This window comes from Dermacentor andersoni, chromosome 1 (genome assembly GCF_023375885.2).
Source record: "Dermacentor andersoni chromosome 1, qqDerAnde1_hic_scaffold, whole genome shotgun sequence".
Classification (NCBI taxonomy): domain Eukaryota; kingdom Metazoa; phylum Arthropoda; class Arachnida; order Ixodida; family Ixodidae; genus Dermacentor; species Dermacentor andersoni.
The window spans coordinates 299,167,007-299,194,616 of record NC_092814.1 but is presented as its reverse complement, the minus strand read 5'-3'; the positions used below and the strand labels follow the sequence as shown (position 1 = coordinate 299,194,616).

The 27,610-nt window shown below is 47.5% G+C and overlaps 1 protein-coding gene across 1 annotated transcript; it reads left to right on the top strand.

Moving 5' to 3' along the window:
* Nucleotides 1-10,205: 10,205 nt before the first annotated feature.
* LOC126547698 (nose resistant to fluoxetine protein 6-like) lies at nucleotides 10,206-26,200 on the top strand. Its single transcript, XM_050195651.2, has 3 exons — nucleotides 10,206-12,101; nucleotides 19,766-19,908; nucleotides 22,706-26,200. The coding sequence occupies exons 1-3, from the start codon at nucleotides 11,969-11,971 to the stop codon at nucleotides 23,021-23,023; spliced, it is 594 nt and encodes a 197-aa protein (XP_050051608.2). The 5' UTR covers nucleotides 10,206-11,968; the 3' UTR covers nucleotides 23,024-26,200.
* Nucleotides 26,201-27,610: the final 1,410 nt, after the last annotated feature.

Below are 27,610 nucleotides of genomic sequence, written 5' to 3'. Positions count from 1 at the left end.
CCAGTAAGGAGGAACCGCAAATCTCTCTCACGGCTGGGGGGATCCCCATTCCAAAAGTGGACAAAATCAGAGTTCTGGGACTTTTGATTCAGGCCAACAGCTTTAATGGCGAAACAATAAGGAAACTAGACGGCTGCGCACTGCAGACCATGAGGCTGATCCGCAGGATCGCCAACAGGCGGTCCGGGATGAAAGAAGCGAATCTGGTTAGGCTAGTCCAGGCCTTTGTGATAGGTAGAATAGCTTATGTGGCTCCCTTCCTCAATTTTAGGTCATTCGAGAAGAAGAAGATTGAGGGCATCATACGTAAAAGTATAAAACAGGCGCTGGGGCTTCCCATCCGCACTGCAAATGAAAAGCTTTTAGCTCTAGGGCTCCACAACACTCTTGAGGAGATTATTGAAGCAGTGAGGATCTCGCAGTATGAGAGACTTGCGGGAAGCCCTACGGGCAGGAAAATCCTAGCTAGGCTGGGCATAAACTATGAGGGGCAAGAAGGCATCAAAGTCGACCTGCCGCGAAGCGTGCGGAATCGACTAATAATCCCACCACTACCTCAAAACATGCACCCAATCCATCACAAGGAACGCAGAGAGAAACGGGCGGAGGCTCTTGAGAAGCGTTTCAAGAACTCGAAGGACGTGCTCTACGTTGATGCTGCAGACTATGGCAACGGCCGCATGGCGCTAGCTGTAGCGAGCGCTGAAACTAGATTGATAGCCAGTGGCACAGTTCCAACGGATTGCTCTCAGATTGGAGAAGAATCTGCCATAGCACTTGCAATTGCAAGTACTTCAGCCAAAATTATAGTCAGCGACTCTAAGGTTGCGGTGATGAACTTTGCCAGAGGCAGAATTTCTCCCGAGGCGAACAGAATCCTGCAGACCTGCAGAGATAGCAGGAAAATTGAAATAATCTGGGCACCTGCGCACGCCTCCCTCGCTGGGAACGAGGCGGCCCACGAATTAGCTCGAGGACTTACATTCCGAGCTGGTGGGCTAGCCGAAGGCTTCACGGGGCGAGACCGCTTAGTGTGCTACAGAGAGATCACACAACACTACAGACTAGGGCGGGTTAAATATCCTCCGGCTGATGCATCCTTAAACAAGAGCCAGGCCTCCACTTGGCGTCGCCTGCAAACCAACTCGTTTCCAAGCCCGGTGTCGTGCAGCCTCTACTACCCGGGTCAGTACTCCAGCCAGTGTAAGCTATGTAAAGCCAGGGCTAATCTTAATCACATTCTGTGGGAATGCCCACAGGCTCCCTCTGAGGGAAGGATAAAGTCTTTAGAGCAATGGGAGACCTTATTACTCAGCTCCGATCCGGAGATTCAACTGAAGACCGTCCAACTGGCCGAAACCGCCGCTAGGGTCCAAGGACTCCTGGCCGTCGTCTAGGTGGGAAGGCTTAAAGCCTTCCCTACATCTGTTGGACAAATAAAGTTTTACAATCCAATCCAATTAACGTGCACCCAAAACACGGTGCACAAGTGTTTCTTTTTTAATTCCGCCCTCATCGGGATCGAACCAGTGACCTTATGATCAGCAGCGTCCTCAGAAGTAAGTAAAAGTTAACTAGCGTGACTCGGGCACTTCCTATACATGTATAGCGCGTCGCCTCCTTCGGGAAGCCAATTACGAAGTAAGCATTGTGGTCACATGAGTTCTCAACGCAAGCACAAACGGTTATATCAATAGCTGACAAAGTAAGCGCGCATTTGTAGCTCTTTGTCAGAAGTAAACCACACTGGAAGCTGGCAATTCGTTACAGCAGTTGCAGAGAACGATATTTAAGTGATGCTCAATATTGATAGACGAAAGTGAGTTAAAGCCGGTGAAATGTTCCCACTGCAGGAACTTCTTCGAAACAATGTACTTCTACTACTTCTACCCGCACTACCACGCGGTCTGCTACTTCACAGGGCCCATCACATTCCTCCTCTTGGAACGCTTCCGGAAGATCAAAATGTCTAAGGTGAGTATACGGAGCTTACTAAAACAAGCGTTTAGAGCCACTTGGTTTCTTGCTCAAAATTGGCAAACGAAGAAGCTGTTGTCAGTTAGCCATTTCTCACGCTTGTCGTTTCCAGATATCAAAGCGTTAGAGTAAGTGCAGCAGATGAACGACTACATCGCTTTGCTCACAGGCGCCTTGACCAACGCCTGATCTTAAGCGCTGCAAGTTTTACAAAGTGGGCATTGCTCCTGTTACATTTTCTGCTCTTGGGAAATGTAGTTCTGCAACGTTAAATTTAAAGACAAAGCAAAATGTAAGGCTATAGCAAGGGAACGTCTTTCGCTAAGGGAACCAACAGCAAGAAAGAGGAAAGGAAAGCAATAACGACAATTCGTTGAAATGACGTCGTAAATTTAACAAAATGCTGCGGCTACACGTATTAATTGTATGAGCCACATTGTAATGAAGACTGTGGTCATTGCAATGAGGGCTGTGGCTCTTGCTACTACAGGGTGCCCCAGCTACATTTAGCCAAGGTTTAAAAATGTGCCCAAGCACTCCAGGAGGACTTGATTGAATTATACGCAGGTTGTCACATGGCTTTTGGCGGAACAGTAGTGTCATGCGCACGCAGCCTGGTGCTTCCAAGTGTCTGGCGTGGTCGCTGTTACGAGGCCACCCCATTTCCTTTAAATATCCGGGTTTATTTTGCTGTTTGTTGTTGTTAGCAGCGGAGAGGCTGGCTTTTGGGCGAAGACGAAAAAAAAAATAAAAATAACTAAACATTATTACCGATACTTCCTTAAGGGGAATTATCGTGATGCGAAGCCGTATACGAGATGTTTCTGCGAAGGTATAGCGCAATTCTTAAAGATCGCCTGTACCAGAGAGCTCAATCCTTGTCCTTGAGCAGGTCTCCTTGAAGAGGCGGGTATAACTTGCACGAGAACTCAAAATGTGTATTCGAAAAATAACACAAATTTACCAATTAAGTTCTAAAGTAATTACCTCACGACACATTGCAGTTTAGAAGTTGTAGCTGGTGAGACTGCAAGGCATGTCCACTCAAACAGAATTCTGTGGCTGAGAAACCATTTTCCAGATATGCGCCATCAAACTTGCTCTAATAATGCCCCATCGTTCCACTTACTTTCTTTTTAACAAAACACCGTTTTATGCACCGAAGCACAAAAACTGGTCCGCTAACCAATTTCTTAGCAAACTTTTCGGTGTCCAATGATTGCAGCAATGAGCGTGCGCCTCCACCGCATGATCGCGCCAGCTGCGCCTCTAACGCGTGAAGGGGGCGGAGTTTTGGACTTGGTTGCGGGGGATGTGGCCTTCGTTACCAGAGGACGAAGGGCCCCCAAATTATTGTATAGTCATCTGATTCATGAGTCTGAGTCATTCAAATGAGTCTTCACTGCATCGATAATACAGATTGGCTACTTGCAAACGCTTCAGTTGCCTTATCATTTAACAGTCCTCACAATACCAAAACATTTTGTTTTATTTTAAAATTCAATAATTAACCACTGCATATATACCCATATGTTATATATACCCGTGTTATATTATATACAGTATAAGGTTGAGTTGAAGGTTGCATCATTATTTTGCCGAATTTATAAGCGGAAATTTGTTCCTTTTAAAGCAAACCGAAACATTGTGAATGACCTTCTATAACCTTGCTGAGAGCTTCCCATATAATCCTTCGCATTAGAAATAAAATTACCGGACAGCGATTCGAACATATGTGCGGCGGTTCGACCAGGAATCTTAGAATGTGTGGAAACACAAATTTTGGGCTTTCGCCCAGCTGCGTTTAATCTCTCAGCGAGAGCTTTTTAAGAGGTAGGACCGCCAATCAACAGCAGGATTATGCTCCTATGTGTTGCTCGGCCGTTGTGTACTACGTAGTTGTGTATCGTTTAGCTGTTGGAATAAGGTCTACTGCGTTTTGCCGATGGTTGAATAAACCGAAGAAGGAAGCCAGCAATTACATAGTTCACACAATAGCCACCTTAGGATGTCCCACTTGAGTTAAACTTTAGAAATATGCAAATACCACGTAGTTGGACAGAACCAAGGTAATGTTCTTTGGGCCACTTCGAGATACTGAGATTATTATTTGCATTCCACATAATTAGATAATTAGTCGTAATTAATTCACGAACTTCTCAAATATTATAACTGAATGAACATTGTCAAAGAGAAAATTGTAGAGCAATATGAAAAACATCACGATACAGAGTTCTGTTGTTCAATACGCTTTCTGAGAGTGAAAGAAACCTGCGAATACACACAGAGTGCCTCGAGCGTCCATTGCCCAACACTTTTCTCATTGACACGTTTCATCTAACTATAATATTTGAAGAGTTGATTAAGTAATTATGAATAGTTATGTAATTAGGCGGAAAGCAAAAATAATCTCAGTATATCCAAGCTACGGTAAACAACATTATCGTGGTTCTGTCCCGCTACTTGGCATCTGCATATGTTTAAATCTTAGTGCATAATAGTTAGGACACACACACACACACACACACACACACACACACACACACACATATATATATATATATATATATATATATATATATATATATATATATATATATATATATATATATATATATATATATAAGGTAGTAATGAAACTACCTTATACATGCGTCCCACCACAGACGGACTTGTTGAAGAGCATCCGCCGCGGCTGCAGATGATGATGATGAAGCAACATTAACTGGGCCCGAAATACATCGGTGGTGCACGCAGGCACCAGACGGCGTGGTTCCCTAGTTACGGGACCCATGTGTTCCCAGCAGCTCCTGGCCCCTGTCCGTCAGTGCGAGCTGAATCGATAGGGCGGGGCTGGATACCAAGGTCTCCCATCGCTCAAGGGGTTGGGGATTGAGGGTGTTGGTGGTAAGGGGAGGAGGGGGGGTCTTGAGTTCTGTGCACTCTGCAAAGACGTGCGGCAGGGTGCCCTTTTCTCTTCTGCAAAAAGGACAGAGCATATCGTATTCCGCAAGGTACATGCGGTTCATCAGTACGGGATGCGCAAGCGATCCCGCCTGCGCTCGACGCAGGATCGTCTGTTGTTGCCTGGTGAGTTTGGGGTTCGGTTCTGGCAGTCTGCACCTTCCCTCTCGGTACATCCGGGTAATGTCCCGAAATCTGGTAACCGGGTGCGGTAGCTCTTCTGGCTCGTGCTCGGCCCGGATTGACATTTCTCGGGCATGGTAGTCGGCGATGGTGTTGCCTGCTACCTGCGAGTGAGCCGGGACCCACACGAGCTCTATGGCTCTTCCCGGAGGCTTGTGCTTGGCTAGAATGGCTCGGGCCGCGGAAGAGATTACCCCCCTGCGGAAGCTTCTGTAGGCTGTCTTTGAGTCGGTGACTACGGTGTCCACGCTCGGCTGTGCGACTGCGAGGGCCATGGCCGCTTCTTCGGCAACTGCGGGGTCTTTTGTCTTCAGGGACGCGCTGACGATCGGCTGCAGGAGGCAAGTGCTGCCGCCGGGTACCTTCCGGTAAAATAGGTACAATTGCGCTTCCGGTCATTATGAGACCTCAGCACTTGGAAAGGGGTTTGTCCCCAACCCGAAGTAGGTGCATTTGGGACGCCACATGGGAAATTGTTGTCATGGGAGCGACCCAAGCCTCCTTTTGTTGAACGCTCATGGGTTTCGACGGGAGTTCAGGGCGCAGGCGCCTTTCCCAAGAGTATCACCCCTGAAGGAAGCCGAACGCCTGGCCAGGCTACACCTTGTGCCAATATTAACCAGTGGGTGCCTCGCGGCGGTGGGAATCGAGCCCTCAGCGTTCCGCAGCCAAGGCGTGCACTCTACAACTCGACCACGGCTAGGTAGCACACACACACACACACACACACACACACACACACACACACACACACACACACACACACACACACACACACACACACACACACACACACACACATATATATATATATATATATATATATATATATACACGCACAGTTGAAGTTGAGCTAGTTGGTACAATATTGCTAAGTTACATATAATTATTGTCTTCAACTGCTTGTGCGTTCGTGGTGCCGTTGATGTGCGAACGAAAAAATTCGGCGTCACCCATGTCACGGTGACTTTCGGCGGTAATGGGTTTCGCATTGAACCAATATAGTAACACAACGTATTGCCACCATCGAAACGATTTACGTATGAGGCGTGTACTGCATGAGACGTGCACTGGCTTCCCCATGAATGCTCAATGCCCTCTAACACCGCCGACGCAAATCCTGCGAGTGCCTCCGAAATACACGGAGCACCCGTACACGCGAACGCTGAGAAACACGTCACGTGGCAACCAGGACCCTCTCTCGCGCTTCTCTCTGAACACGCTGCTCCCTCTTGTGGCATCGTTGAGAAATCTGCGCGTGGCCTGCGAGACGAGAATCATGGGGCCCCGGTGGCTGCGAATGCTAAGAATTGTTCCCTCGCTTGCCACACACGCAGTCGCATGCATACTCAGTGACCCAAATTAACGAGAGGTTTATGGAAGGCCGGCGGCATATTACCAGTGCATTTGTTGTGCAGCCTGCTAACGTGTCGGGTAGCTGTCCTTGTGAAACTCTTGTGATGTGGGTTCGATTCATCTCAGCATCGGAGAAAATTAAGGTATATTTTTTTTCGTTATTGTAGAGAGGCACATTTTCGCTGCCACATACCTAGTGACCCAAATTAGCATCAAAGAGTTTAATTCAAGACCAGCACGGACCGAATTGCTCATATCAAGTGGTGCATAACCAGTCCGGCATCTACAGTGACCCGTGTCAGGATGAAAGAGATTCGTTGAAGAGCGATACGTGCACGAACGCATTGGTACATAATTAGTGACCCAAGTTAGTCCGATGGTTCGTTTTGAATCCTGTTACCAAGCACAGCCGCCCCGATGCGCTAAACTTTCGATCACGCATTGCCCAGTGACCCAGGTAGGTGGGAAACAGGATAGATAATACATGGATACACAAAAGGAAGCTGAGGAGGCTGGGAAGGAAAGACAGGCAGGATAGATAGAAGTATAGACGAATAGCAGATTTACGCTGCTTCATGCACTTTTCGGGGGCTTAGAAAGAAAGATACATACATAGCCACCGTAAAGGCACGCGAATACCCCAACAAAGGCATTAAAAATTTAACGCGCCGAAGGCATTTTTCAAGCAATAGGGTTCTTAGGCTCTTCCCCCCGCTTGGCAGTGTGCATAGTTCTCGCCGTTGGTGAGAGGTGAGCCAAGTTCGACCACTAGGTATGTTCTGGCTGCTATCTTGCTGAGCAAGGAACATGTGCCACTGGGTATGTGCCCGAATAGACAACTTTGTGTGCGATATCGGTATGAGCCCATTCTTGGCTAATGCCCGAGTCTGGACGTGCCAAGGTGAAAGAAGGGGTATGCAGCCTAAGGATATTTTAAGCGACAGCTTTTTTCGTCTACTTCACCCACTTTTGATGATTGCCGATCTCGCGCAATAAAATACGGGGCGGGGGGAAGTGAAGAGTGGGCAGAGAAAGCGCAGATGCAGAGGAGGAGGAAGAGAGCAAGGAAGCTGATTGACTGGCGCGCGCGGGGCTGACGTCGGGCATTGCGTCATGAGTAGGTGAGGAGGGCGTGCGCCAGCTTCGAGCACCGCGATCGCAACCCGAAAAGTCCGCGTCGTGCGCGGCCGCTAGATGGACAGCCATTCCACACAGTTGCAGCAATGCCAGAGCAGACTAGAAATTATTCGAGTGGCACGAATTCTCAGCTTGACAGGTTCTTTGTCTCCAGCAGCGACGGCGCTGCAGTGTCTGGCTATTGAAGGTGCATGGCGGAGAAGTTCGTCTCGCGCTGGAGCGTGGTTGGTCTGGAGCACGCGTCTGGCGTCTGACCAAAAGCGCGCTCCAATCCTGCCGTGGCTGGAGCTACAGTTTGCTAGACGAACTCAATAGCTACTTTGAATTTGTGATTTCATTTCTTGTAGAAAGCTGTCTTTTTCAGAATTTTCTTTAAACGAAAAACGCTCTACAGTCAGAATTAATAATTTGACGTTGCTCTGAAGGGTTCATTTCTAGAACAACGCAAGTGAATGTAAGGATACCTGAAAAAAAATCTATTTTCTGGCCCTGCCTCACATCCCGGTTAAAAAAGACGACATAAATTTCTGTCTCAACTACAGAAATGTCTGTCGCAGCTGCAGAAATTTCTGTAACGACTCCCGGCATTTCTGTTGTACGACATAATTTCCTGGCGTTTCTGTAGTTGCGACATATATTTCTGACGTTACGACAGAAATTCTGACGTCGCAACACAGACATTTTGTGGCGATGACTAAGAGTTCGGAAGTCGCAATAGGAACTCTCTGTAGCGACGATAGATACTTTCTGTCAAGGCGTTAGAAATGGGCCACTTTCTGTCGCAACGACATAATTTCAGACGTCGTGACAGCAGCGATTTTCTTCGCGAGGCTTTAAAATTGTATGCAAGTTTCGCATCGGTGGGGTACATTGTACTTTTATCGTGTGCGGTATTGAATGGTGCGTTCTCTGAATCCGGCAATACTGATAGCACTGACAGCGGTATTAACTCGACGTAGCGAACTGTCATAATTTTGCCCTCACGACGAGGCACTAGCAATCGCCCTAACAGCTTCCTCAAAATCGGCCGTTGATGAAAATTATCGCATCTGCGGCAACGGCTGCTTATACATTTTGTTTTATTTTGTAAGATGTGACACACAGGCTTGCGGACTTGCACGTACTCTTACGCAGACGCATTAGTTAATTTGGCAGAAATATTACTTAAGCTTTTGCCAGGCGGAAAAGAAGTATTTCGGTTGTTCCACAACGCTGTGTGAAAAGCCTGTCTCGCTCGGGTACAGGCGAAACACGTGGCGCTACCTACGCTATAAACAGGCGCTACGTATTCTGGCACAGTCATTACCGTGAGAAACCTGTACGCTGTCTAAATGAGCACTCATGCGCGAATGCTTGTGTGGCTATTTTGCACACTTATATGCGCGCTCAAAAGCGCAAAGAGCCACCCCCCGAGAGACAACTATCGAAATTATCTGTAACAACACTTGTAGCGTTCCGGGTCACCACTGTCTCTTTCTGAATTACTGAACCAATATGGATATCGTACAGCAACATCGCTGTTCTAGCACTTCATGGAGTGCTCGTCGATGGTAACAACACTTTTGCTCTTCTAGAGAGGCGCCATTTGACGTGGCGGAGCGAAAGTGCACCTTGGCTCACAACGTACAAATGTAAACACCAGCGCAAACAGAGATTCTTACTGTTGACATGGCCAAAACGTACAAGGATAACCACGTCAGCGTGGTGCACAGCATGGACACTATTTCATTTCTAAAAGCCAGATTCATTCTAGAACATTTCTTTAGCATGGATCGAGCGTCCCTAAATATAGCACTATTACCTGACCTTTTCCCTGAACCTATGTATCGAAAGCCGTATCTGTCTCCATTTCATCCAGATGTTCTTTGCCGTGTCCATGGTATGTGTATTACGCCAGCAGCAAAAACATTTTTCTTTAAGTTGCGCACTTCCACTCTACCAGTTAAAACACGGCTTCAGGAGAAAGAATTATATGTACCCTGGAATACAAATTGTAGACTTTGAAATCAACCCGAGACGACAGAACATTGCTTTATTCTTTGTCCTGACGCATTTCATTTTTTGGGACATGTTACGAAGAACTATAAAAAGGACCTGCATCTCACATCTTACGTTAACCGCTTCCTTCTTTTCAGAAAGGCAACCAGTAATGCACTATATTATTTGTTTATCTTATTAGGACTCTATTCATTATGGAGAAGCCGAATGATCGACAGACGTGCCGAGCCACCTCGCTCGACAAGGTTTGTCTTTCGAGAAGAGGCTGCTCAAGTGCGTCGTGCAGTTGCAACCTTTCATCCCGTTCCTGAGTGGATTTCGCATCTTAACGCTTGCGTTTGTTTGCCCGAATTTTTAACTTTCATTGGACTGCGTAGTATATGTGTCTAAATGCAACATACCATCTTTTGAATGACACTACTCATAATTCCATGCAGTAAAGGAAAAAAGAGTCAGCATGGTGCAATGGTAAGATACTGGGTTCTGAATTGTTCAGTCGTAAGTTCAAATTCCAGGTTGTTAAATGTTAAACGTCCCAAAATACGACAGACAGATTTCCTGTTGCGTTTTTCAACAGGGATGGAGGACATGCTTGCGTTAGTATACCCAGATCTCGAGCAGCATCGGAGACATTTGATCTTCCTTAGTCAAGAGGCATTACATGCCCACTCTTGTAGACGAGTGGAGATGATTAAGGGGCGCGCACGCACTGCCGACACGACACCGAAGTTCACATGACGCCAACACTAAGGATCGCAACGAGTCTGTGACGAGATTTCATTACTACGATGCCGACAAAATTAGCCTGCAGCGACCAGATTTTTAATGCTCTATCTCCCTGTGCCCTATGCCCAAACACAAATGATGATTTATTCCCGAGCCATTTGAAACGGGGCGGTGATAATCACCTAGCCTGCTTGAGTTAATCAGGTCTTCTATACATGTTTTTCATTCTAGCATTTTTCTATATATCTCCTTAATCTTCTTACTCTTCCGAAAAAACTTCTCTATCTACCTTGTACCACTAGCTATGCGTGCGACGGGTCCGGTCGTATCAGTCTCTTCCCTGGTTTTTTTCTACCACTACTCCAAACGTTTCTTGCTTATCTTGACTGGTGAGCGGCTTTGATGCTTCCGTGCACTGTAAATCCAAGCGCTTCTGGAAGGTGTAAATCATGGCCAAACTGCGCTCCGGCCGCTCGTTGCTTAATGTGGCTGCTTCAGGCGAAGATCGTGAGAATTTTTTTTTATTTCTCTATTTTGTGAGTATGAGAGCCTTTGTGATCACGTGAGTGAGTGTTCTTTTTTTTTTTTTGTCATCGCAAGCACGAATGCTAATGGTGACAAAATGTTGCCAACACAATGAAGGAAATTGCACCCTCGTGAGTATGTTGGTTACTGAGCACCCTTTCTGCACCTTCACCTTTTCTGAAAATGTCAAGAATGCGCGTATTCGTTAGCAGAAAATATTTAGTCCCCTTTACTGCGCACCTTTGCATTACATTACTGATACCACATGCAAAACATACAGCTGACAGCGTTTAAGCGCACTCTGACAACTAAACTTTTGGAGGAAGACAAGCAGCTTTATGAGCTTCTTGCCAGCAGTTTGCGGCAAAAAGAACCCTGCCGATAAGAACAGCACATTTATTGCGGAGGTGGCATTCCCATATGATAAAATGGTGGTATACGACTATTTTTTTTTCTTTTCTTTTCTATCCTTCTTTCAGATCTACCTTCTGGCTTCCCTTGAGTTCTTTCACCTTGATAGTGGTTTATAGATACGCAGCAGAGCGTGGCGTCAGCCCATCATAACAGCTAACGGCGCGACAGCGCTCTATAGGTGCTGCATTATTCTTTGTTGCAGCATTGGCTGAGTGACTAAGAGGTAAAACTTCCGACTCCCACTCTGTAAGACCAGAACTCGAATCCATGCAGGGTTGTGCTGAGATATTTTGTTTCCCTTTTTTTCCTTTTGCAATCTTCTCGTAAATCATTTTGGGATTCCTTTGATGGCCACCTTATCCAGTCGCGAACATCTAAACGGCTAGGGGAGTGAGATAGCATAGCGGATATCGCCATAAAAAGAGAAACGTAGGGCAAAACATGCATTGGGGGAAAGTGTAATTGCATCGAAGCAACCTATGATATAGGTGTATTAGTTCACTGAAGCACCCTCTTCTACCGTGTTAGCGGAAGTGTTACAGACAAAATGAAACACTTAAGTGTGCAAATTTGTTAAAAAAGTTATTGCGCGTCTTTCACACGATTTTTTTTAATGTTTATTGTTTTTTAGGTAACAGAGCTAGCCGGCTGGTGCATCGCGATCGCCTGTGGCCTCTGTTGCATCTTCATGAAAGTCAGCTGGTACAGAACTAAATACCCGACGACGGAGTTTGGGAAGCTGTCCACCGCCTTCTTCGACAGACTTCTTTGGTCCATTTTCTTGATTTGGCTAACGCTGGCTTGCGCCTCGGGTCGAGGAGGTAAGACGCTCTCACATTCAAGGGGCGATAGGTGATCGTGAGTGGTAATATTAGAACAAATCTCCCCATTATCGAACGAGGAACCGCTTGGTCGTTGCTTAGCGGATCTAAACCCCTAGCTCCCGTGTGTGGTTCAGGAAGTTCATGTCACCGCCACTTTGGTCTTCTAGGAACAAGTATCTATATTTGACTAAGGTAAGGACTACACAAGCAGTAGGCATTTTTCAACACAACGGGCACTTTCACCTTATTGTGTTGGCTTATTGTGTGAAACAAAGATGGCGATCCCTTCACCGAAAGCAGTTGCCTTAAAGGGAAGCTGAAACGGTTTTCAATTTCCATGAATTGCTGGGATTGGGAAGAACAGACCTAATAATTTACGGCTCCGTAATTTTTTTCTTCGTTTTATTAATGTAAGGGGCGGAAATCGCTTTCTAAATCACCCCCGCGGACACGCCCCCATCGCTTCCTGGAGCGCCGGGTGAGGTGGTTGCCAGAGGAGAGAACCGGTGAGAGTGACGTCACTGGCGGGGACCGAGCTGCCGGACCGGCGTGCTGGCATGCCTCTTTCCGTCCTGCGCTTTACTGAACGACGCTATGACAGATCTGCCGCCGCCGCCGCTCACGTTTGTTTTCTTTTGCGATTTTCGTAAACTGTTCTTTCCTTCTGTGCTGCGTGAGTGCCTACAGCCAAGGGCGCCCAACATGCCCTCGTTCTGTGCAGCATTCGGCTGCGCGAACACAGGCGGGCGAGACGATGTGGTGTTTCACAGTTTCCCGAAGGACAAGAAGCTTGCAGCGCAGTGGGTCCGTGCGGTGAGGAGAGATAAGTTCGTGCCGATGAAATCAACTGTGCTGTGCTCTTCACCTTCCATCAATACGCAGCACATGCAGGTGCACCTAGTTTAATGAAAGCCTGATTAGACCCACATTCATGCACTCGAGAAATGCGAACATTCGCAGCCATTAACGTCTGGTAACACAGTTTTAGCGTAGCCGGATAGCCTTAAGACAAATGCGGAAACGCGTTGTTGCTTGCGTTGCTATACTCCGTTTCATACATCAGGTGCAACGCTGTGGAGGCTTGAGATACTTCTTGCAGTGGCTGCGTTCGCCCTTAGAAAAAGTTCGGTGTTGCTTGACCCAATTTTTGAGAAAATTTTCCATATATAAGCTCAGTTCTGAATGAAAAAACGAAAGAATTTACCCATAGAAACAATCCGTGTACTTATACAGCTGCTAACACGTTCTTTTAAATCAATTTTCTTTTCGGAATTTTTTAATTGCAGCCTGTCGCGGCAGCTTCACGTGCATGCTCGCGCGAGCAAACGCCGCTGGCACGCTGCGAAGCATAGACGGAAACGCGCGCAGTAATAAATTTTGGTGACCGGTGTAGTGTTTTCACGGGGTGAAAACCGCAGCCGAAGGAAGAGGCGTGGGCAGAATCTAACGTGGTTTATTCCATGACGGCTCGTAGTGGAATACACGCGGTGGCCGCATGACTGGGCTAGTATAGCAAGCTGTCGCGATAGTCGCGCCGCCACTATCGCTCAAGTGGCGATGATAACACAACACTCTTCCCTCTTTATTTTAGAGGGTGCACTTGTATGCTTATACAATAGTTAAAGAACGGCTTAGTATCTCTCGGGTGGACGGCGTTGTCTTGACGGGTAGCGCCTGTGCGGAGCCGATGTCTCTGATGGAGGAGCGGGAGCTGGAGGGATGGACTCCCCGGGTGTCGGCTCTTCTGGCGTTGGCTGGTCACCAGTCTGACCTTCAGGGAAGACCAGGAACCCCTCCGAGAAATCGGAGTCGAATGCCCTTGGTGTCACCATAGGGCCGGCGCCAGCCAGCAGCTGGTCGAGATGTCGACGCCAGATGAACTTGCCTCGGGGGGTGGTTACCATGACTTTGTACGAGACTGGTCCAGTCTTCTTCAGAACGGTTCCACGAAGCCACTTCGTTGGGCCTCTGTAATTGCGAACTAGAACACTGTCATTAACACAAAAACAGTCCCTGTTGCTCCTGCGCTGCTGCATTTGGGTGAACTGACTGTGCATCACCTTCCCCTCCACTGTAGGCTTCATTGCATCCAGCCTTGTGCGCAATCGTCTACCCATCAATAGGTTAGCTGGAGCTTCTCCAGTCGTAGGGTGAGGCGTATTTCTGTACGCCAATAAGAAGTTGTGAAGTGTTTCTTCGATAGACTCACCGAGAGATGACTTGCGTAGAGCAGACTTCAACGTTTGCACGAAACGCTCCGCCAGACCGTTTGTGCTTGGGTGATAAGGAGCGCTCACGACGTGTCTGGCCCCGACGCTCCGCATAAACGCCTTGAACTCTTCGGATACCAGTTGTGGTCCATTGTCGGACACCACCGTCTCCGGCACTCCGAATCTGCAGAAAAGTTCACGCAAGCAGGCAACAGTACGCTCGGACGTTATGCTTCGCATCACGAACACTTCCGGCCACTTCGAGTGGGCATCTACAACGACTAAAAACATAGTTCCTCGAAAAGGTCCTGCGAAGTCCAAGTGAATTCGCCTCCACGGCGCGGTCGGCCATGACCAGGGATGCAGAGGTGCCTTAACTGGATCATTTCGTTGTTCCTGGCAGGCTTGGCAACTTCGTACCTTTGTCTCTAAGTCTGCATCAATGGACGGCCACCACACATAGCTGCGAGCCAGCTCCTTGCTCCGCACAATGCCGGGATGACCGAGGTGCAGTTCGTCGAGCACGGCTTCCCTAAGAGGGGACGGAATAACAACCCTCAGGCCATACATGAGGCACCCTTGATGCACGCCGATCTGCAAACGTCTGTCAAAGAATGGTTTGAAGCTCGCATCTCGCAAATGCAATGGCCAGCCTATGCTTGTAAGCTGGAGCACTTTACTGAGCACCGGATCACGTGCTGTAGCGAGCGCAATCTGTTTAGCGGACACCGGCATAGAGTCCAGACGCAAAGCATAAAACGATTCCTCGCCTTCAGACGTACCGTCTTCGGGACCCTGGAGCGGGAACCTTGAAAAAAAATCTGCTTCTGCGTTGTCACTGGACTTTTTGTACACGAGCGAGTACTTGTAAGCGGACAACGTGACAGCCCATCGCTGTAAGCGTGCCGCTGCAATTGGTGGAATGCCCGTTTTTTGCCCAAGAATTGTTTGCAATGGCTTGTGATCCGTAATCAATGTGAAGCATCTCCCATAGATGTAGAAATGAAACTTTTTGACGGCAAAGATAATGGCCAGCGCTTCTTTTTCTAGCTGACTGTACTTCTTTTCGGCCTCGGTTAATGTGCGCGACGCGTAAAACACAGGCCGAGAGCTTCCATCTTCAGTTACACGAGAAAGTACTGCGCCCACGCCGTATTGGGAAGCGTCACATGCCACTTGCAAAGGTTTATCCGGGTCGTAATGCGCCAGGATCGAGGATGACGCCAACGCATTCTTGATTTCCTCGAATGCCCTTCGACACGATTCATCCCAGAGCCATGGCTGGTCGCGACGCAGCAGTTTGTAAAGTGGATTCGCCAGAGTAGACAATCGAGGAACAAACTTCCCGTAGTAATTTACAACGCCCAGAAACGATTGTAGTTGCTGCTTGCCTGTGGGTGCGGACGCTTTCATCAGTGCTTCTATCTTGTCTGGCGTTGTGCTAACACCTGCTGCACTGATAACATGACCCAGATACCGTAATTCCGCTTGGAAAAATGAGCACTTTTCTTTCTTTACTCGAACGCCGCGCTCCGTTAACCGCTTCAGAACCGCTTCGAGATTTGCAAAATGCTCGTCTGACGTCTTGCCGGTGATGAGAACGTCATCCAAATAGCAGCTGACTCCTTTCAGGCCTTTCAACATTGTGTCCATAATTCTTTGAAAAATAGAAGGTGCCGACGAAACACCGAACGGCAGCCTGTTCACGGAAAAAAAGTCCTTTATGCGTATTTAGTGTCAAATACTTTCTTGACGATTCTGACATGACTACCTGCTGATAGGCTCGATTTAGGTCAATTTTAGAAAATTGTTGGCCCCCTGCGAGCGCCGTGAACAGCTCGTCGATTCTCGGGAGTGGATAGCGATCAGTTTCAAGACAAGGGTTTAGGGTGGTCTTATAATCGCCGCATAGTCTTATGCCACCGTCCTTCTTTACTACTGGCACAACCGGCGTCGCGTAGTCACTTGACTCGACTGGAGAAATGACTCCCATGTCTTCCAACTTTTTAAGTTCAGCCTCGACTGCTGGTTGCAATGCAAAAGGCACACTTCTTGCCTTCATAAATTTTGGCACGCTACCTTCTTTCAGGGACAATGTCGCTCTTTCTTCTGCAATTGTCCCCAGTTCGTCCCGAAACAAGGTCTGGTACTTGTCTAGAAGAGCGCGCAGTCTGGAACAGGCAGAAACGTCCCACCTGGGAATAGCGTTGAGCTTGAAAATACGGCTCCAGTCGAGTCGGATGGCTTGCAACCATTGTCGACCTAGCAGAGGGGGTCCCTTTTGTCTCGTGACGTAAAAAGGCAGCTGGGCCCTCTGCTCTCCGTACTGCACGGCAACGTGAGCCACTCCCACAGGCTGGATGATGGCTCCGTCGAACGTCCGCAGCTTCAGCGTCGTTGGCACGACCTTGATGGAGGGAAACATTTGACGAAACTGATCCAAAGACATTACGGATACAGTAGCCCCCGTATCCAGCTCCATTTCCAAGGGTACGTCTTGTACTTGCACTGAAATTTTTATCGGCTCCATACCAGACGAAACAATTCCCTTCACGCTAACAGAAGCTTGAACGGGACTCAACCCCTTAATTACGTTTCGACGCGCTCCCTTCGTCGTTCTCTTCTTGTTAGCTTGGCACATTCTTTGAATGTGCCCTTTCTTATCACATTTGAAACAGATGGCCGCAACGTGCGGGCACAGTCTGCTTGCATGTTTCGCAGATCTGCAGCGGTAGCAATTTCCCTGCGTCATATCAGTTTTCCCAACCGCTCCGACTTTGTGAACGTCTGATACGCTTGATTCCGAAGCGTGCACTTCTGCAACGCTCTTTTTCGCCGCTTCCATGGCTAGCGCTCTTTCTACGGCCTTCTGGAAGGTTAGCTTGTTATCCTCCGTGAATAACACGCGCTGTATATCTTCTCGGCACAGACCGCAGACAAAACGGTCCCGCAACGACTGATCAAGGGCGGATTCAAATTCGCATGTCTGTGCCAATTTCCGCAACTGCGCAACATATTCCGAAATTGCCTCAGTCTCAAGTTGTGCTCTTCTGTGAAATTTTGCGCGTTCGCTTATTACCGACGGCTTCGGTGACAAATGGTCACCAAGAAGTCTCTTTAAAAACTCGAAACCTTTAGCTGGCGGCAATTCCGGCGCGGTCAACGACTTGAGAAGACTGTACGTCTTTGGGCCTATGAGACTCAAAAAAGCGTGTACCTTGTCGTCCTCGGGGATACGGTTGACCTGAAGAAACGACGACAAGCGTTCCTCGTACGACGGCCAGTCGCTTGTGGACTCGTCAAAGGGCTCGATGTGTCCCAGTCGACCCACGATTTGCGCCACTGCACCCGCCGCTGCCGGACCTTCCGTTGCCATGTCAGCTTGCCGCAGAATTGCTCAGCATCCCATCCTCGTCGCCAATGTAGTGTTTTCACGGGGTGAAAACCGCAGCCGAAGGAAGAGGCGTGGGCAGAATCTAACGTGGTTTATTCCATGACGGCTCGTAGTGGAATACACGCGGTGGCCGCATGACTGGGCTAGTATAGCAAGCTGTCGCGATAGTCGCGCCGCCACTATCGCTCAAGTGGCGATGATAACACAACAACCGGACTTCGTGCGTAGCTTTCACAGCGCTGCACCTGAGCTATGAAATGGAGTATAGGCTTGCCTAGTGACATTCGACGTACGGTTGCACTTATCGTGTTTACCACACGGCGGTGCTAAAACTGCCTAATATCTTTATGTCAACACTAGCATGGAGCACGCATACCGATTCTTGATCGAGCCACAATCGCAAAGTCGTCGAACCATAGTATGAATATTGCACATATAATACCTCCGGCCATCTCTGGATTTGTATGATAAGCAAGTTCCATGACTGTACCCCGCAGCACTGCATGTGCGCGCTTTGAAACGCGGCACTTATGTTCGCGATCGTGTATCAACACTCAAAAAACCACGGGACTACTTTAGACAAGCAGCGGCAGGGTGCTTGTCATCGCGGAATTGCACCCGTGTTTACAATCTAATGAGGAGTTAGTGCTTCGGCATTCTTCCAGCAGCAAGTTCCCAGTGACACTTTAGCGCATTTTTTCTCCCGGCATTGGAACCTGCAGCTACATGAAAAAAAACGGCCGTGGCTTAGTTTGGTTAAGCCTGGTGATTGCGAAGCAATAGTGTGTTATTCTCGGATCAGCTGGTAGTATGGCTGGTGGTAGTCTTGGGTTATGCTAGTGTTACGGCTGACAGTGAATCATCTAAGCACCAGCACGTCCAGGTGTATCTCGGATTTGAGCACGCCGTTGGCGAACGCCCGTATCGAGCTGAAGGACGAGCGGTCCAAGTAGCGCATGACGACGTTCTCGATGCTCGACACCCGCCGAACGTAGGCGGCTGCGAGGAGGCCGCTGCTGATGTCGCGACACGCGAGGAAGACTCGGGCGCCGCGCCGCGCCCCTGGTTAGAGGAGCGGGAGTTAGGCCGCCGTTGGTGGCTACCGCCTCGCCTCGCGACGGCGTGAGATGGGGCCCCGTTTTTTACACAGCTGGTGCGACGTCACTCTAGGTCACGTGGTGTGACGTCACGCAGCGAGGTCACGCTAAAGGTCAATGGTGCCTACCACCGCCTCACCACGGAACGGGCTGAAGTGCGACATAAAGTAGTATTGCTTCGCAATAAAAAACATAAATACCAGCTAAGATTTCCAACGCGCGAGAAGGTGCACACATCGCTCTCGCTGTTGGCACACTCTACATCGTCGTTGCCGCCGCTGTCGCCGTTGCCTCCATCGTTTTCCGTATCGGCTGTCGGTTCGAACATGTACGGCGAAAATACAAGCTGTCCGAGACAGCAAGAACGTTCCATAATGCTTACAACTCAGCTATGAAGCCAGAACAGAACAGCGTGCTACGCTCTGAAACGGCGGCGCCTACCGGAGACTGCCGCGAAAGACGTCACAGCGGCCCCGACCAATCACGGGCAACAGCGGCGTTCGCGCGATGCCCTGAGGCGATGGTGCGCGTTTTCTTGGAAAAACAGCCGCTTGCGTTTGTTTCCGCCCTTCTTGAACAAGATATTCGTGTTCAGGGGACCCAAAACTGTAGAATGCCGCAGAGAACTCATTTTTTTCGAAAAGTGTTTCAGCTTCCCTTTAAGTTCTGGCGTGCAGTCCGACAGTTGAAGAAGAGAGAGAGAGAGAGCTGGTTTATATGAAGTGATTAGCCTGCTAACCACATCACACTGTATAGGCGAGCAGAAAGCACGAAGCAGTGACAGAGAAGTGCTCTTTTAACATAGTGCTTACTGGAGGCCGCTTCAGTTTTTGATCCATGATCTTGAGCAGCAAGAATGATGGGTTACACGCGCCACAGCATATAGATCCGGATGTAGGAAGATTTAAAGTCTTGCCTCAGTTGAACATAACAATACTCACTGGTCGTGCCCCTTCGCAGGTTTCCTTGGCAAGTTCCTGTCGTGGGGTGCGTTCGCACCAATGGCCAGGCTGGCCTTCGGTGTCTACCTCATCCACTTGCCCTTCATCCAACTGGCGCTGCACATTTCTCGAGAGAGGATGGGACTGTCCCATTTCATAGCGGTACGTACGTTAGCTGTCTCATCAATGTCTTTGGAGGGATATACAATCGCTGCGGCGAAAGGAAAAAAGAAAGTACTCGATCTATAAAGCTTTACTCAGCTCGCGCATATCAAAACTGAATCTTGGCCACAGCCGTCCAGCGTACTACTCATTCTCTAATCAGTTAGTATAAACGCAGTGTATAATTGTTAGTCAGTCTTCTATGTCTTGTTGTTTAATAAGTGATGTGTTCCTTAAAAAATTAACCACTGAGCGTCGAAAATAAACCGTTGCGTCTAAAAAAATGAAATGAATAAAAAAGAGACAAATGTAGAAAAAACAGATCCAGAAGACGGCGTGGTTTTTTGTTAATTACAACCACAGGAAGCCACCTGTCAATGAAGCTAATGATAGCATAAAATCAAATAACTGTTATCTTCATTGAAATCTAAATAAGAAAAAGTGAAATGAAGATGTACGAAAAGACAACTTCACGCAGGTGGGAGTCAAACCTACATATTCAGCATTACTTGTACCATGGTTTACTACGGAGCTACCGTGGCCACGGCTCTCCCATAAGCTTTCTTGGGTATTAGTGCCTTCGTACTATATCTATCCCTGGGCGTTTTAGCCATCGCCATTCACAACCATGGCGGCGGACGGAGAACATCGTTTCAAATCCAAAAGCACGGTACCTGGGCAACACGCCAACGTCAAAACACAAATCGCCATTACCAAAACATCCGCGTAGTCATGGCATTAAAAAAGAACGTTGCCCACCCGGCCCAATGAATCGCACAATTACATGTGCGGCAGCGACTATAAATTCCACCGAAACATGAAAAAGATCAATGCGAATTCACATAACCTAACATGAAGCCAGATATCTAGAAGTTCGACCCATTCACGATATATTGTGAATATGCCGGACTTCCATGTGTATGTTCAGCAAGTAAGCCACTGCAAGATCCATCTAGGCGTTATTTAATTTCTGTCTTGCTCCTTTTTGCCATCTTCAGTTATTGAGAACAAATAGGATACATCTGACATGTACTTTGATAAAAAACCAATTAGTCCCAAATACCAACGCTTCCATGAGAAGAGAAGACCTGCGCCCTGACTGGTACGCCACCTAGGAAGGTCGGCACTCCCACTGTGAACCATTTGTTCTATGGAATAACGATGATCGAACTGAGGGCCTGCCAAGTTCCTGTTGTGAATGCATAAACTGGCAGCCCTTCTGCGTAAGATTGGGTCATAGTTCAAAGCGAACAAATTTTCTGTTATTTATGCGTTTGCGGCACTCCGCAGTACTTGCATTCGCTCTTGCTTAGGATAGTTGGGTCTGTACAGTTAATTGTTTAACCAAGGTGAGTTAGCATGGCTGTGTCGAAGCACTTTTGCTATGTTAATAAAATTGAAAAGGTACGTTGATCTCCTTGCTCAATTGCTATTTGCCTGCTCTTCTTCTGTTTTTTTTTTTTCTCAAACTAAAATGAAAAGTTCTTTTTCTTAAACCATTCACATATTTAAATATGCTAGACCGTAAAAGCCAGATGAAGATGTGTTCGTCGGGAAATAAAACTGAAGTTCTGGGATTATCAGCTCTCTTAGCATACTCGCGTTTACTTATTAGGTGCAGAAAAAGCCAACAGTCAGGGCCAAACAATAAGATCTTCCTTACCTCAGTAAGGAAGCCTTCATTGCGATGAGGCTACCTTATGTCACTCTGAAAGCTTCCTTACTGAGGGGCCCTCGGTGAAGTCTTCCTTAGTGCTTCCTCAGCATAAGGTAGCTCCAAAGCTACCTTCATGCGACCTTACGCCGCTCCTGGCCCTGAACGAGCGCTTCACCTCACTGCTTAACCACGTGACCTTTGTTTGCGCATGTGCGCTGTCGTCCGCCTGCGGAGACGCGCGAGCACGGTACGTCTTGCCAGGCATGTTCGTTTCAGTCACGCGTGCGGCATGAAAGCGTTGCTAGGCGTTGCTAGGCGTTGCACGACGCCGGCGTGCCAGCGTTAATGGAGCACATCAAGTTTTGCACTGTAATGCGCTACTTTTTTTAAGTTTAGTCAACAAAACTAGAAGAAAGCGTCCACGGTTCTCTATATTAGCTCTTCAATTTAAAGATTGTGCGACGGTACATTTTTTATTGAATAATGGTGTTCGCGTAAAGCTTTAAAGAGATAATCTCGAACCCAGGCATGCGGCAACCGCTCCTTACGTGAGGACAGGTGAAGGGAGCTTTCAGAGTACGCTTGCTTCCTCCATCGGTCCTTCGCTGTAAGGAGGCCTCAGGTAAGGTCAGGAAGCTCACAGTAGACTTTTGACTTCATCAGCACCCACGTGCCAAATATGAATGTGACATACATAGATAACTAGGGAGATCCCGTTCTGCAAGAGTAATACGACTACATTTTTGTCTACTGGAAATACGTGTGTCATAAATGGGTGTAGACACCTTACGCATAGGAAGATGCATGACGTGGTTGCGGGCCACGTCTTGCACCTTACAAATGTGGCAGATGCAAAATCGAAACATTTACTGGTACATTATTCTTGCGTGACGGCGCTTAGTTACTCAAAACATTGTTTGAACAGTATGTTGCTCGATGGGGGCGGGAATAGGCAGTGGCACAAAATCATTGCATGCCGAAGTGTACTACACGCTGGCCTAAAATAAAGTCGGCATGACCTACAAGTCAATCAGTAGATTAAGCATTCGTATCAATCGTTTTTAAACAGAATTCAGTACACATAGACGACAGGAAAGAACTCTACATCTCATACGTTCCTCATCTCAAAATTTTCCGCAGGCGTCATTCTGTTTCTCTACCCTCGCCTGGAGCTACATCTTGAGTTACTTCCTGTTCATCTTCTGCGAGGCACCCGTAGGCAAGCTCGACAAGCTTCTTTTTGAAGGACTGCGGGGCAGAGCCTCCAAGAAGGGCGTGGAAGACAAAGTGCGGACAAAGATTGAACTCGTCGCAGAAAAGCAGCAGAGTGCCGACAGCTTAGCAGAGAACAACAACAACAATAACAACAGCAGTGAACCAGTGCCCAATGAGCAGCGGTTTGGACTACAACAGAACGGTATCAAACCGCACGCAGAGGCGGTCAGCTGTCGTCTTTGATGTGAAAGTGCTTCTTACATGCATCCTTTTTACCTGGTGATTCGCACTCAGACCGGTGGCGCAACATTTTGCACATTGCCGTCGAGCCCATGCGGTCATGAGCATTAGGAACGGGTATCAAGTGGACACCAATACTGGAGCAGTGCCTCTGCAGCTCCAGTTATCGAGCTAACCATGTGGACTCAACCGGAGCACTGTATTTACGTGATGTAGATTTTTTGGTAGTAAACGCTACATGATACATCCTATAAGTGGGTGGGGTAGAATCTAATCTTTAGGGGAATAGTGCGCTTGAATTCGCTATCGCTGCACGTTGTAGTGTTCGCCATCGATATCTTACTACGAATCAACAAAATACGATCACCTCTAAGCGATGCGTTTTAAACCACTTCGTTCCTCAATGGGGTCATTACAATGACATCAGAGATTGAAGAAAACAAAAGATTTTCATCCTTGAAAAACAGGTCTAATGCCTACGTTACCTAGAAACAATTATTTCAAAGCCGGTGGCCTATAAGGCATGAATATCAGCTTGTCTTAAGCAGTTCACTCCCGCTTATTTTCACTCACAGCCACAAAGATACACCAGGTTTTCAGGAACCATTTGGAGCTTGCTTTATGTTTTTGTTTCTTTTTGATAGTACAAACCTTTAAGATTTTTCAGGCATCACAAGCCAATACGATCGCCACTTGGCATACATGAAGGTGTCAAAGGAGTGCTAACCTGGGTTAGTAGTGTACATAAATTTTATGGCTAAATAAAGCAACAGCGCATAAGACCGCAAAACAGAAAGAAAGGATAATATTTCGTCCGTTCTTTACGCGTGTCCTCTCCAATGCTCTGTTGGTTTATTGAGCTGGTACGAATGTGTCAGTGAGAGGCACTTTGTATATCTTCTCAAACTATTTTGTAGTATTAGCAAATAGCAGTCGCCAGGTTGTATGGTTGTATAAATAACCCTAGGATTGGAGCATGTGTCGCACTCCTCAAGAAATAGGATGTGGACGCCGAGATTTCTGTACATCGATGTAGTACTGTCGCATATTGTGCTCGTAGATCAGCCTGAATTCAGGCAAAGGGTAATAGCGGGCTGGTCGTCTAGGTGACACATCTTACGGTGTGAGCCGCTTGAGGATGGATAAAGCCTCTTGCCTCGTGCCAACCAAATGCAGGTGCTTTATCGATCTTATAGGTTCCAGAAACCTTTCAAGACCTCGTCACGACAATTATGCGCTTAAGAAAGCGTGACACGGAGTCGCATTCTTTAGCCGTCGGTTCAGCAGGACCCGACAGGCTTCGTGTAGGTCGCATATCGCGTATTGCATCTGATTCACTCGACTCATGATTTTTTTTCTTATATGTACAGGCGCTGACAAAAGTGGTATACTCCATGCAGATTGCTACTGCAGCGGCGTCGTTCAGCATTTTGGCGACCTGAAGCACGAAACATTGACACGAGTCAAGCGACATGCTTGCAGATCATAAAGGGCACCCATTGGCTGTCTCGATCCCAGATGCTGCCTGTAGATGGCGTCGCGATGCAGTTTGCCGTTGCTCCGGCTCCCGCTGCGTGGAGTATACCACTTTTGTCGGCGCCTGTACGTGCAAGTAACATTCGTAACGCGTATATATTTGCATGAAATTAATTTCTGTTATCATTCTGGATGCGGGCAATTCAGTACTACACTTTCGTAAAAAGGGGCCAATGGTCGGTTTTCGCTAAACACATTCAGGGTGAATTGCCTGACAAGCTAACACTTTGATTGAGTGCGTTTTGCGCAAATTGTTTGATATTTGTGCAACTCTTCTCATTTAATTTGTTATTACAGACTTCTTTATTGTATTGTTCCTCACTGTCTTCGAAGAATCAAACCCTGTGAGATTTGGCGTTGTTAGCTGCAGCTCCTGTGCGAGTTTTTCCATACGCAGCTCAGGAGTGGGTAACGTGAAATTAAAAATGATTTCGTCAAGCAGCGAGCCATCCACCCCCCAGGGACAGAAATTACTGGAATAAACTCTGAATGATGTTTTTCGAAATAATTACCCGTCTCTCTATTGGTTTTGATCTATGTGAGTAGGGACGTCTATTTACGGTGTTCCAAAATTTGACTGCGTCGGACTGTGAAGTTCGCGCTAACGGCAAGGCACCGTCTGAAGTTCCTTCTTTTTCTTTTCTCATCTGGCCGTGGTATCAATGTCGAACGGACGCTTGTCATTTGATTTTTCGAAGACTGATGAGATCAGTTATAGGAGGTGGATGCAACCTTCCTTCTTTTCTACATTATCATTCGTTTTCGTTGTCGCAGCCTAACATGTGCGGCCGTCACTACTAAAAGGCAACTAAGTAATCATTAATGTTTTCATCTGGAGAACATGGAATTCGAGACGACCATTATGAAAAGCAACGTGGAGCGAACGCGCTTTATGGGCGTGGCTTATCCTAGACAAACGCACTGTCTCATGCTGTGAAGTGCGCCGGAGGCGTTAAGCAATGCCATATCCACCAGATCTCACTCTGTTATGTTGGTCACGCATGTGAGCTCTGTAACACTGACTTATACCGCAGACATGCTTGGATGCAGTGCGGTTGCCTAGAATTACGGCTTCTTTTTCACTTGATATTTTATGGCTTTTCTTTTTCCCACTCGATGGTGATTTGAAGTGTAACGCATGGGTTATCGTGAGTGTCCTCAGTCTTATTAGTATGACAAATTAAGCAAGTTGGTAACTAAGTGTGTCGTAAAGCAACACTGCATTACATCAGTATGTGTTCAGTGGTTCTTATATTAATTGTGGTGGTGCAGCTTTACAAAGGACATTGCCATTCTTTACCACTCGTTACCGGGCTCCGTTTTGGTTGTCCCGCCCATCATGTTCCGCCTTTGCCAAAGCAAGACGCCATGCCCAGTCTTGGATTGTGATTTCCGAGCGCCATGAACAGGAGAGAGCTGCTCTACCTTCTGGGACCGTATGGACGAAGCAGATGGTGCGTGCGCTAAAACAATTTCGCCATTACATGGTTTCGACGAATTGTATCAAACATACTTTTAGCGAAGTCGGCCGGACAGCGACAAGCTGTTCTGGTAAAGGGTAAGCTTTGTTAATATGGCTACTATTCCAACCTGTAAATAAACGTGAATAAAAAGACATGTATTTTCTTCAAATACCCCAAGCAAGACTTGTCTTCCTTAAAAAAAAAAAAAGTCGCAGTTTCGCCTGAAAGGCGAAGCATCGATTACGATAGCAAAATAGAGGATAGCTATACGAAGTAAGGATAGTAGTTTTATCGGCCGTATAAACTTGTAAGCATAGGCACATTAACTAATTTCACAAACATGGTGTCACATGCGCGCAAACAAACATGAACACATCTTACTCGACGACCACGGAAGCTCACTGTCAAAACGCTGGCGTGAGGAAACGGGGCAGCAGCAGCGAACGAAGTTACATTCGTGCTGTTGATTACTTCAACAAAAACTGAGCGCCGAAAACACACAGCCCGCACAATGCTACACCCGCCATGTTTGCTTAGGGGCTATGGTGTTAGGCTGCTAAGCACGTGGCCGTGGGATCGAATCCCAGCCAGGGCACCGCATTTAGACGCGGGCCAAATGCAAGAACACCTGTGTACTTAGATTCAGGTGCACTTTAAAGAACCCCAGGTGGTGCAAATTTCTGGAGTCCCGCATTATACGGCGTGCTTCATAATCAGATCGTGGTTTTGGCACGTAAAACCCCATAATTTATTTATTGCTCACAAAGCTACGAGCCGTCAACGCACCTAGGCTCTACCCACCAATGCAGATCGCTTTCAATATACCGCCGGGCGACCGATCGCAGCCGCCACATGAGCCGTTGCAGTCGGAGTAGAACACAGCCCCCCCTCCCGCTCCCCCGCCCCCTAGTGCCTGGCAACAGTGGGTGCCTCGAGCACGACGGGAGGCCACACGCTTCCTGCCCGCTTTCGTCTATTTAGCGCAAGCGAAGTTGAGCCACGATCATCATCGGCTCCCCTCGAACGCCTTCACTCGCACATACAGCGTTGGGCGCGCGGCGACGGCGTTATCACCCTTGGACTTTATACAGAACCTCACGGCGATGGCGATGCCGATCCCGACGGCGGAAATGCAGTTGGAGTGTCCATATGAGCTAATCAATAAAAAGTCTCAATAAAAACACACACACGCGGAAGACACCAGTCTGAAATAAACTCGCGTCAAAAGAAGCACGAACTAAAGTAATATGACGCATTTAAATCCAGCTTTTGCTATTTCACGCTGTAAATGCCGTGTAAGCATGGCCACATAAAGAAATCTTATGTGTCTGGCTGTTTATCCTAAATGTCAAAAGTAGGATTTCGTATCACTACTTACATGAAGCGACATTAATTTCGGTGGGAAAACACAAGGTCCTCATACTCTAGAAGGCCGTAATCCGATATTATAGCTTCCTACCCGAGCGATCACCTACTCGTTTTAGAAGAAAATGCTTCAGTGTGTTCAGTAACAGACAACTTAAGATATTTACAATATATAATATCCGAAGGCAGTTGGATGCATAGGTATAGGACATAAACGCAGCTCAGT